Here is a 12269-nt window from a genome sequence, read left to right as displayed (position 1 = left end):
CTGAAAGTGGGAGCACTATTCCTTCTGCTGGAGTCACCACACCCAGACCAACGCCCTCTCTCCAGACCCCCCCCACCTCGGCCCACTCTTCTCTCCACAGACCCCCCCACCTCGGCCCACCCTTCTCTCCCCAGACACCTCTGCCCATTGCACCATGTCTGGGATTGGGGGGAGTGGGATGCTCCTCACTAACGTCTATAACTCTCTGCCAGAGAGAAACAGCACCACCCAGACACGCCAGTAACTCTCAGACGGGCCTCAGCATTTCTCAGACACATTTGGTAGTTTCCCTGAACCGGTGAAGCTGACGCCCATTCGGAGCTTTACATGTTCCATACGTCCTCGTTATTCAGCATACACCGTGATTTAGGTTACCCAGGCATGCATCCCATATGGAACATATCTTGTGGGTGAGTGTAACATTAATTAATAAATTAGGAGAAATGCACGGATGGCCTGTGGAGGAGGCCGCACGGACACATCCCAACAGCCAACATGATAGCGTTCGCAAATATTTTCCTTTTGTCCAAACATTTCAGAAATGTCAGTGAAAACAGTTTGGGAAAGGTCCCTGGGATTGGGGTCTGACACTGCAGCAAAGCAAAGCAAAGAATGAGGGAGGGAGTGAAGAGAGAGGGAGAGAGCAAAATGAGAGAGACAAACACTACCAAAAGGCTGCCCTATTCCCACACTCCGCCCACTCCATTCCCCTTTTCCCAAATAAACCCACTGAAACCATCCTTATGTATTATGTTCCTTTAAAGTTTCCATTCCCCTACAATATCTTGTATAAAACCCCTCAAGAGTTAAGGTGATGATCTGGGTTGATCTAGGATCAGTCCTTTGCTATTTAAGTCCTACTAAAAAAGGTCCTACAGGCTGACAGAAGCTGAGGATGAATCAGCACTCTTATTTTCAGATGCTTTATAACCAGGAAACTGGAGTGCTGTCTCTGCTCTTAAACTCTAGTCCTTTTCCCGAGTGGCTCTTTCTCTCTCACGTATACACCAGCTGAGCTGAAACAGTGCAGGGAAAGTAGGTTTGGAATGGCCCATTCGCTGAGGATGGGTATTATTTCCTGAGCTCTTCCTGGCCTCTCATGGGAACACAGTACAGATATGTGGTACCAAAATGGCCATGGCGTGAGAGAGATTATGAGTTAGCACAGCTTCTTCACAAGAGCCCAACCATGCTCATGGAGCAGTTCTTAGTAGTGAAGACTTGAACCAGTCATATGTGTGGAACTGGAACATGTTCACTTTTAGTCATAACTCTTCAGAACATTCCAGTAGGACAGTCAGTGGAGACGCAAAAACAGCAGTCAAAACATTCCAGTGTGTGTATGTGTGGAGTGTGGCTGACCTGGTTTCATGCTGGGACACACTGCTCCAGTCCGGGAAAGGCCACAGTGGTCACAGGGGGAGGTGTGTGTGTGTGTATGTGTGTGTGTGTGAGTGCGTATGCGCATGCGTGCATATATATATATATATATATATATATATATATATATATATATATATATATATATATATATATATATATATATATATATATATATATATATATATATAGTGTGTGTGTGTGTGTGTGTGTGTGTGTGTGCGTGTGCGCGTGCGTGTGTGCAAATATATGTGTGTATGTATGTGTGTAAAGCAGACAGAAAGAGCATATATATATATATATATATATATGTGTGTGTGTGTGTGTGTGTGTGTGTGTGTGTGTGTGTGTGTGTGTGCGCGTGCGTGTGTGCAAATATATGTGTGTATGTATGTGTGTAAAGCAGACAGAAAGAGCAAAATACAGCCCTGTGGCTATGGATTCAGCACAAGCTCTGAGTTTGATTCTCAAACTGGCCAATTCGATGAGTGCTTCTATATACACTGTAAACACATGTATACAGCAGGCTGCAGTTGCAATAGAAGTACAGATATAAGTGATTGATATAATCACATTCAATCCACTTGGAGCACATCAGGACTTCGATAAATATAGCCGCGTGTAAGTGCCATCAAACATCCGATCAGATAGCCGTACACTCGCTCTGAGCACTGCGGTCTACTAGTGCTCTAATCCAGACTGACATAAGACAGCACAGCATCGCTCCCTTGCTCCCTTCCTCTTTCCCTCCCTCCCTTGAAAGGGATCTTGGCTAGCTCAGGGGAAGGAGTGAAATGGCACTTGTCAAAGCCTTCATCATCTTTAGCTTGGTGTAGGTGGCGATGGTGGGGGAGTCTTATCGCGTCCACCTGCCTCTGTGCCGATTCAGACGGCCATTCCAGCCATCAGCCAGGGTGCTACAGGGTTGTAGGCCCAAAGACAACACCACACAGCCCAAAGACTCACACACGGGTACATCTTTCCTCCATTTACTGTACGCTCTATTGATGGATGAACTGGTGAGCCTAATGATGTGACACTCGGTTCACACTAGTTTGAGTCCAAAGAAGAAATGGGCATTAAATTATATTTGCATTGCTAAAGCAATTTAATATGATTAGATTATGTGTTTTGCCAAGAACCTGAGAGGCCTTGAAGCTAATAAGCAGGTCCAAGCCAAAACTGCTTCAAAGAAGAAAACTGGTATTTTTCAGAGAGAAGAACAATTATTTATTCTTCAGTAAGCTTGAAGTGATTGTAACACTTGGCAAGGGAAATGCAGTTCCTTCTCTTGACAACACAAGCAAAAAAATATTATTTTTAAACTACATTAGCAAAATAAAATGGCACCTAATCTGTCCTCATCAGACACTGGTCCAGGATTATGGGAAAGTGTATCATACACTGAATGATAAAACAAACACTGAAATGGAACAGTATTTCATAGCACAACTCTTGCAGGCAAAAAAAGAAAATACATACAGGACAGGAACCTGACACGCAAGTCTAACAATGCACACAATTAACCAGGGTCCAGTATTCTGGCCAATGAAAACACGGGCATGAGCTATTGAAAACAACATGCTGCACTTATAGCACTGAATACGCTTGGAATAGCAGCCAGTCGGGGCTGCGTTTGTTCATTACCCATGATGCTTTGTGACAGCAACATAAATCACTCCTCGGCAGCTGCTATACACGTCTGTAAATCGCTTAAAAAAAATGTGGTGTTTGAGGAAGAACGCTGATGCAAAGTCGCTCTGTGAGTTCTTGCTGTCTGCGTTTATGGGGAGTGTCTCTTTGCCTTAAATGGGCATGCTGCTTGAGAAAGACCTGGCTTTCAGTGCACTTCCCACACAAAGCATCCTCCAAGTGGAGGAAGCCATCACCCCGACGAACTCCATGGGATCTAATGCCTGTCAGGAAAGGGATGGGAGCAGGAGCGAATGCAGCTGTCACTGGCAGAAATGCGTGAGTTCAGCCAGGCCCTCTACTATTTACCCACCAGCTGAGCGAAGCCAAGAAACACTATGTAAACCATCTCTTACCGATCAAATATAAAAAAACAAATATAAAAAAATAACAGTAGTGCAAGTCTATGAGTGGTAGTGCAGTATGGGTTCTAGCCAATTTCACATTTGTACTTTTGTCCAGTTCATGAATATCTGTCAGTTAGTGTACATAGTCAACCACCACTAATGTGGTTAGAAGCAAATATGTCAACTAATGACACTGCAGGAAATGACAAACTGATTTTCTATTCTTCAGCAATCAGCAAAATAGACCATTAATATTGATGGTCTCTGTTGTGGTAGAAGTTTCCTTTTGTTATGGTTTCTTACATGTCTTAGATAATATAACAAAACACAATTTAACATTCAATATCAGGTAGATAGCACAGAGAACTGAGCAGAGAGAGGGAGTGAAAAATGACATTACCATTCCACCCAACACACAAACAAGTGATACAAGCAAGTGTCATTCAAATGAATTCATGCAAAGCCTATAAGACAAACCCTGTCCAATCAAATATCAGCGTTCATGACAGCACTTTCTAGTGTTTTATGAATTGGCCTTGATGGAAAGACCAGTAGATGTGCAGAAATGCTGTTAGAGTGGACAGGGACAGAGGAGCTAACATGTAGCCATGAGCCACCTGGTACAGCAGAGATTGCCTAGAACCATGTAGGGTTTTAATGCTACCACACCAAAATGTGAAAATGGACATGCAGACACATGCAGTCTATGTTTAACACAGCTGTTAACACCATGCCTACAAATACTACTGTTTACAACAAACAGGTAGGTTTCATCTAGAACGTGAAAAAAGGCCATTTTGAGTGCTTGAAGCATGTGTATCTTGAGTGCGGGTTGGCTGTGTTCGTGTGGGATGGTGTGTGTGTGTGTGTGTGTGTGTGTGTGTGTGTGTGTGTGTGTGTGTGTGTGTGCGCACGTGTGAGAGAAACGGTGTCGTTACCTCTCCGCCTCCATCCGCATCTCCTCACGCTTCTGTCTCCTCAGCTCCCTGCGCCGCTCAAAGTCCTCGTCCATGGTTCACTCACCGAGGTGTGGCCCCTGCAAAACAGCAAGCCCCAACCCACTGTCAGCATCTGCTCCGTTCTGGTAGCAATAACTCAAATGCGGCCGAGATTCTTCGATATGGCATATGGTGCCGAATGGGGTTCTCTGCATTCCACGTCTCCCTCCTGGCTGACGTGTTTGCTTAACCCCTTTAACAAAGTCACACATTCCCACATGCAAGACATTTCCAGCCTCTGTTTCTGGCATGACATCAAACAGACGGGCAAGTTTGTTTTCACACTACCACTTAAAATGGAAAACCGGGAGGCGGGGGAGAAATAAGGAGAGAAAAGAGAGACAGAGAGAGAGCGAGCGAGTAAAAAGAGGATGTTAACACAGGATGTTCACTCAGCCAGGCAGAAAGACTCTCACTAAATATACTTGTGGATATGTGAGCGGAGAATCGGACCACCCAGAAGCTCTTGGGATGGCTCTCTCTGCACTTTCAGGGCCCCAGACATTGTCCGTGGAAGCTGCCATACCTAAGCCACGGTGTCGATGAGCCCCGGGGCTAGTCCAGTTCACCTTTCTCTCACAGCATGCCAGCCTCGCCCCTTGCACGGTGTGCTCCAGACTCCGCAGCGCTCGGACACAAAGACTTCCTCACCTTCAGCCTTTCTCTCCAGCTGCAGGCACCAGAAAAGGAAAAATCCAACCTCTTCCGTTTCTCTCTTGTTCTCCCTCCCTCTCTTCCTCTCTCTCTTCCTCTCCCTCTCTCCCCAGCGCAGGCAGTATGGGCCTCCCTCTGACCCTCCCTTCTAGCTTTCACTCTCTAATCTCCCTTCTACTCCTCCCTTTCTCTTTTCTCCCCTATGTCTCTCTCTCTCTCTCTCTCTCTCTCTCTCTCTGCTATTTCCCGTCATTCCACTCCCCTCCACCTCCACTCACTCTCTTTCTCTCTCTCTATTCTGTGTTTACAGAGCTGTCCCTGCTTAGGCAGGCTCAGCCTCTGGAAGTGGCGCTCTATAAAACGCAAATGCTTGCTGAGGGTTTCCTGCTCGGCAATGGAGGCCTGCCTCGACCCCTCTCCGCTTCGGCTTGGGGGGAGGGAGAGGGGGAGGGAAACAGACTTCCAGCCTTTCCTCCATATTGCCCTGAGCCACTGGCTCATCTGGACCCACATTCACACACCACAGGAATTCCTTCCTATCTGTAGCCAGATCTGCTGTTTGTAGCTCGGCTGCTGCTCTTGCTTGGGCCTGCACTGTCACGGCTGCGCGCTCACCACTTTCCCAGCCCTATAAAATTGTCACGTTTCATAAACAGCCTAATCAAATCCCTCTGATGATACAGACATCGTTAAATCAAGGCAGACAGTCATTACATCAACACCAGAATATTGCCATGCACTGTTTAACATGTTTGCTTAGTAATTTGCTACGCTGCATCTAAGCATTAGTGTTACAAGCGATTTTAGCAGACTATTTGAGGGTCCTGGTTTAAGTGTTTTAGTGTTCTCTGCATGGGGCAGCAGAGGCTCTAAGACTCTGAGGCCCTTCCTCTGAGACCAAACATTCCTTCCTCAGTCTAAAAAAAAAAAAGAAAAGAAAAAAGAGAAACAGAAGTATTGTGGCTGTCTGACAAGAAGACCACCCGTATGCAGCTAGTGCTCGCAAACGTGCAGCCAGATAATAGAAGGGTCCTGATTTTGCTTTCTTTTAACTCCATTGCACCACGCAACCTTTCAACAGGATCTGCCTCTTTTCCAGGCAGAAAGAATTAAAATGGCCATAATGACACATTTACATAGCAAATTACCACCTGTCCTTAAACCCTTTGCTGTGAGACATATGGCAAATGTGGCATAACAAAAGCTTGCGTTTGTCTGTGCCATTCTAAATCGCAGATCTCCACTGCGAGGTGTGATGTTAACCTAACGAATCTGAACATAGTAACTAGACCCTTGCGCTACAGTATTCGGGATGATAGACAGTGCACCAAGGGAGTGAGACACAATTTAGCATGGCTGCAAACAGCACAGCAGTATTCGTCTAGACAGGATTAAGTTGATGGCTGTTTTGGTGCTTCACGTGGAGCTGATGCTCTTCCTTATCTGCAGCTGTGTGTCTCACGCAACAGAATGAATGTGTCTCTCTTCAGAGCACGTGTCCCCAAGTATTAAGGGAAAGCTGCCTTGTTTCAACCATGATTGCGGCGCAGTCAGTTCCGCCCTGGAAAACAAACACAGCCCAGGGAACATTTCATAGGACCCAATCATGAAAAATATTAATGGCGACTCTGCATGCACAGTGGGCTATTACAGCTTCATCTGCAGACAGCCAGGAAGAAGCATCCTCCACAGACAGAGCCAAGTCTGATGTGATCCATGACCCCTACCGTCAAACGGATTAAATAACTAAATGTTTGGATCTACCACCCACCGCTTTCTGGAGTGCAGTCTTCCTGGATTGCTTGAGAGACTAAATTTACACCCCCAGAAAAAAGCCTGGACTTGCCAACACAAACCACTGCCCTATTTGCATGTCTGTCAATAAGAGTCCATTAGCAGGAACTGGCTTTACGATAAGAGACATAGCCAACGCACTGTCCATAGACACAGCAGGATGGCTAGCATCATGCGCACTGTTGGCCTGGTTTATGTCTCACCACAGAGTTCATGAATGGTTATGAAACACAGGGGTGTTCTATAAAAACACATTTTGCCATAATGTAATGACGGTTTTATAACTCAGTGTTATTCAGTTTAATTGAATTGGCCTAAAAGGCAGACAAGCACTTAACACATCTTAAATTTTTCAGACAGTGGACACTTATGCACAGGTTTGTGGTAATATAGTTACAAAGCAAGGTGGTAACCAAAGGGCAAAAACTATAAACATGTAAAATTACATTTAATTAGTAACACTGTGTCTGGTATTGAGAAAAATATCATAGCCATAGGGCAAAAACTATGAACATTTTATATAACATTTCATTTCTGAAACATTTTGTCTAGTACTGAGCACAATACAATATCCATAGGGCAAAAACATAGGGCATGTAATATAATATTTCTTTAGAGAAACCTTGGATGGTATTGGGTGTCTCTTTTTTGTGACATCCCCTTCCTCTAAGACAACCATTCATCAATCTGCAACATTAGTAGAACAGAGAGAGAGACAGAGAGAGAGAGAGCGAGAGAGAGCGAGAGAGAGCAAGAGAGAGCGAGCAGAGGTGGAAATAAATGGGAGAAGGACAAGCTGATGAGCTCACTATTCCTCTATGTGATCTTATGCTTCTTTTAACACACATCTGCAGGTGCACACACACACACACACACACACACACACCACACACACACACACACACACACACACACACACACACACACACACACACACACACACACACACACACACACACACCTTTCTGACCATGCCTATCAAAACTCAAAGCTTTCATTGATCCATAAAAAGCGAAGGGATTTCCCTCTTCCCACTCTCACAACATACAACACAAGAGCTGTGATTTGGTTCAGCAGCTGTTATCGTGATTGCAGTCTAACTGTGTCCATGAATCAAGCCAACAGTGACATGGGGCCGTATGGGTCTGAGAAGTCAAGCCCTGGGGGAGCTGAAGCAGAGGTGCAGCCTCGCCTGGAGAGCAAATCAGAGAGCATAGCCATATGTCAATCACTTGTGGGGGCAGCAGGGCAGGAGAGATCCCCTTTGAGGGGTCTTCTCTCAGCAAAATCAAAAGGGAAGAAAAGCGATCAAAGAGCCAAAGCTGGGTGTGGGGCTCCCTCAGGGCTAAACCTGAGCTGAGCTTAGTCATATCCACTCTACTGTAGTCTAGCACATAGGCTGGGCCAAGGTATCACACCCTAGCGCTTGGCTTGGTTCAGAGCAATGTCATTGCACTGAGTCTAATCCTGCTAGAGAATTATAGACCTGGGCGAGATGCTATGGCGTCCTTCCCACTCTATGGTCTCTTTCCCACAGCAGTTTCTATGGTCTTGTGTGAACAATTACACTTTCATTTTCCATTTATTGTGCTACTAAACCAGGACTAGGAAGAAAAATACAGCAACGGACCAACTATCAATTAGTGAAAGTGATTCTCCACTGTCCATTTTAGAATTTTTTTTTCTAGGACACCAACTTTGCGCTGAAATGTTTGCTACTGCTTGAGCTGCTTGAGCTGACAAGGTGCACTATGATATGGGCATAATAAATTAGTGAATACCTGTGTCATTAAACCATCCCATCTCAATGGCTCTGCTGCATAGTCTGATGTTCTCAGCACTGGGTGTGGCTTGCAAGCGTTCTGTGGAGAACCATGCTGAAAGGCCAGTCGCGCCCAGAGCCGCTTGGCCCTACAGTGGAAAAGCTTCTTTCATGTGCTCTTTACAGAACATATAACCTGGCCTTGTGTCAGAATGGACACAAGATTAAGATAATCAAGTTCACAGATCTCAGAGCAGCGCTGTCTCAGCACTGGCAAGGACTGAGCTTCAGAGAAAAGCCTGGACCATGTGTAGAAAAACTACACAGTGTGCGAGAGGCCTAAAGCCATCATTATCTCCCAGCTGTGTTTATATGCAGGAAATAATGGGACCTGCTGAGTCTCAGAGGCTTATTGGAGCAGCAGAGACAACACAGACTAGAGGAGAGCACCGTGCATCCAGCAGTGCAAACGCATGTTACAGCTGGTTGGATTGGTCAGACAGCACACCCATCCCCCATCTCCTGATGCAGGGCTACGATTTGCTTGGCAGTGGTCAGTTGGCCTGTGACTGGTTTCCTACACAAGATGCCTCAGAAAATTTATAGCCCTGAGGCATCAGGGCGGGCAGGCAGGCAGGCAGGCAGGCAGGCAGGCAGGCAGGTAGGTAGGTAGGTAGATAGATAGATAGATAGATAGATAGATAGATAGATAGATAGATAGATAGATAGATAGATAGATAGATAGATAGATAGATAGATAGATAGATAGATAGATAGATAGATAGATAGATGGATGGATGGACAGATAAGGACAGGAGGGAGAGACAGGAAAAGAGAGAATGAGAGGGAAGGATAGTGAGAGGACAGCCATAAATTCAGTAGTTTTTGGCAGAGCAGTGAGAGCTTTCCACCTCTGTCACTGAATAAAAGGAATCCATAAAGCATAAGAGAAGAAATGAGAGGGGAGGAGAGGAGAAGAGCTAGCACGACTTCACCACTTTGTTTCAAGAGTCTGATTCACAATTTAAAACTTTTTATTACAAAAAATGAAGAAAAATAGAAAACCTACATGCAAAGGAAATACATTTAAATATATTTCAGAAATGATTTGATGATTTCTGAAATATAATGCATTCTACTTAAATATTACAAACATATTTTGCAATATTTTTACAAATTAAAGGTGCAACAGAATGGAAAACTGTATTTACTTGTGCATAGTTGAATAAGGAAAGTTCGGTACATGGAACTGACAAGCCATGAACCTCAAACTCTTGTCACCACTTTTAAATGTAAATTCCACATAAGCACAACAGGGTCGTAAAACGGACGAATTCCAAACACCCTATCTCCAACTGTTTGCGTACACCAGCACAAGTTCTAGCTCAGGAATAGTAACATGAACTTGCACAGCCAGACCTTTTACAGGTTCTCTGCAATTCTACAGATATTGAGAAGAACAAAATTATGACAACGGCGCCACGGCACGGTTCGCATGGTTCATATTGAACAGGATCCCGGATAAGTTAAGCTTGATCTGCACATATCTTTATCTAAGGTTTCTCAAACCTTAGATAATAGCTAGAAGACTTCAGTGTTTGACATTGAAGAGTGGCAGTTCCGCCTTTACTGGCATCACATCCCGACCGTAACTTACAAGTAGCTAGCTAGCCATATTAGGTTATGTCCCACATTGAAAGTTTCACAGTGAACTAGCTAACAATGTTTATTTACGTTGAGTTGTCAAGACAGAAGGCAAGTATCTCGATTGCTAAGTAACGTTAGTTACTAGCTAATTCTTAAGTAGCTAACGCTAGCTAGCTAACTAAATATTATGTTGACCTTATTTACACGGAGGTTTATTTTATTTTCCTGCCTGTGTCCCATTCAAATAAATAGTTCTGAGTTGTCATTTTAATCTACAATATAAGATGTATATTTGTCAATCAATTTGTCAGGTAAATATATATATATTCTTTTAGTCAAGACATAACTCAGAAGCTAACTCGTTCGGTTGCTTAGAGATCTCCACTCTAGGCCTGAAGCTATCTACCTCGCTCCTTCCAGCTAAAGGAAATGACTCAATTGATAAGACACCGTCAGTCTGTTAATCAGTCAAGTCTTTTGAAGGAGCAGGCTGGAAAAACATCGGAGTATGCCAGGTTAATGTTTACACCAGTACTGGAACCTAAACCGAACCACCCCTTTTCAAATTAAAATCGTACTGTGTGTATTCTTTAAAGAACGAATTTGGATACGGAAGAGACAGCAGCGTATGATCAAGGCAAATGATTTGGTCCAGCTGTCGAACTTTTCTTCCTAGTATATAGTCACATGGAAACAAATCTTTACTACACCTCTACGGTCTTGCTGCCTAACCAGCCATTTATTATATAATAATTGCACAACCTCTTGAGGATATGCTGGCTTGCCTGAAATAAAGACAATAAAATGATAACTCGATTACTATTAGTCTGTCTTTACCCCGAGCATATCTGTCAATAAAATACCTCCCACTTTAAGATGATTAAGGTAATCAAAAGATTTCATATGACTTAAGTAAATTCTTAGTCACTGCCTTTCCATAGAGAATGGAAATTGAGACTCCTACATTCTCGGCCAATGGAGCTCATCTCTTTCCATGTAGGCAGTGAATCACTTTCTGATTATCAGGCTTGAGTTATCAGCATAAAGATCACATTTGCGTTAGATAGTTCAGTAAGCAAAAATCTGGTTTTCAGGGAACAATCCAATAAGCGTAACACATCTTTTCCGACCTAACTGAGGGATCACATACAGTGCCTGATGATAATTAATAGGATAATTATCATACAGTGCCAGGATAATTAATTGAGAGGAAGTTCGATTCAGACTTTTATTCATTAGTTAAGATGAGATGGCTGCTAGGAATTAGGAAACATACACAGGAGCAGAGCTCATCCACCAGCTGTGCTCAGTCATCAAGCTCAACCTCTACAACTCTGAGCTACTGAATCTGTCATACAGCACAAAAAATGTTCTTAAATCCATATAATTTTCTGGAGCGGCATGCCAGCAGTGAAGGATTTACTCTTTTGTTTTTCTGATATTGCTCTCCTCCTTGACAAAAACTGATAAATAAGGCAGGAGTGGAGCACCGGCCTGAACACCCACTGCTGGTATAAATGTTGAGAATGCAATGAGGCTTACACTGTGCTTTTTTAAAAGGATTGTTCTAAATGGTCCTCTCCTCAAGCATGTCCAGAGATTACACCTCTATCGGGCAGTGCCGGCATGCAAGATCCTCTGGAAAAGAGCGAGGAAGTGGGGAATGATGCAAATCCAGCATCAAACGTCTGCTGCCTATTGGCATTGCTCCACATGACCAAATATGGTAAGAAAAAAGCTCCCTTTCCCGTAAGTTCAGAAAAAAACCCCAAGAGGGTTTATAACATGCTGTGCAGAAAGATAGAGCTCTCACCCTCTAACACACTGACCACAAAGAGCAAGAGAGAGGGAGAGCTCTATCTGCAGCACATGGGGCAAACAACGGCACTGTCTGAATCAAATGCACGCACACACACACAGAGAGAGAGAGAGAGAGAGAGAGAGAGAGAGAGAGAGAGAGAGAGAGAGAGAGAGAGAGAGAGAGAGAGAGAGAGA

General features: G+C 44.1%; 1 protein-coding gene across 8 annotated transcripts in view; it reads right to left on the bottom strand.

The window, feature by feature from the left end:
- The window catches only part of cald1a (caldesmon 1a), a 36067-nt gene that overhangs the window by 15267 nt on the left and 8531 nt on the right, over positions 1 to 12269 (bottom strand). Inside the window, exons 1-2 of one of the 8 annotated variants that reach the window (XR_014125872.1) lie at positions 4944 to 5167; positions 4358 to 4455 (exon numbers count right to left, since the gene is read on the bottom strand). Coding sequence is in view for 6 of the 8 variants with exons in the window: in XM_081722873.1 (XP_081578999.1) it covers positions 4358 to 4431 (74 nt within the window). In the remaining 2 variants the exon portion in view is untranslated. Of the gene's footprint in view, positions 1 to 4357; positions 4456 to 4943; positions 5168 to 12269 lie in introns of those variants that run through there. The other 7 variants (XR_004776316.2, XM_081722873.1, XM_081722875.1 and 4 more) reach the window with 7 other exon arrangements.

The sequence above is a fragment of the Electrophorus electricus genome, chromosome 11 (genome assembly GCF_041902795.1).
Source record: "Electrophorus electricus isolate QZ-2024a chromosome 11, ASM4190279v1, whole genome shotgun sequence".
Taxonomy (NCBI): Eukaryota; Metazoa; Chordata; class Actinopteri; order Gymnotiformes; family Gymnotidae; genus Electrophorus; species Electrophorus electricus.
The sequence above is the reverse complement of the archived record's forward strand: the minus strand, read 5'-3'. Positions and strand labels throughout refer to the sequence as shown.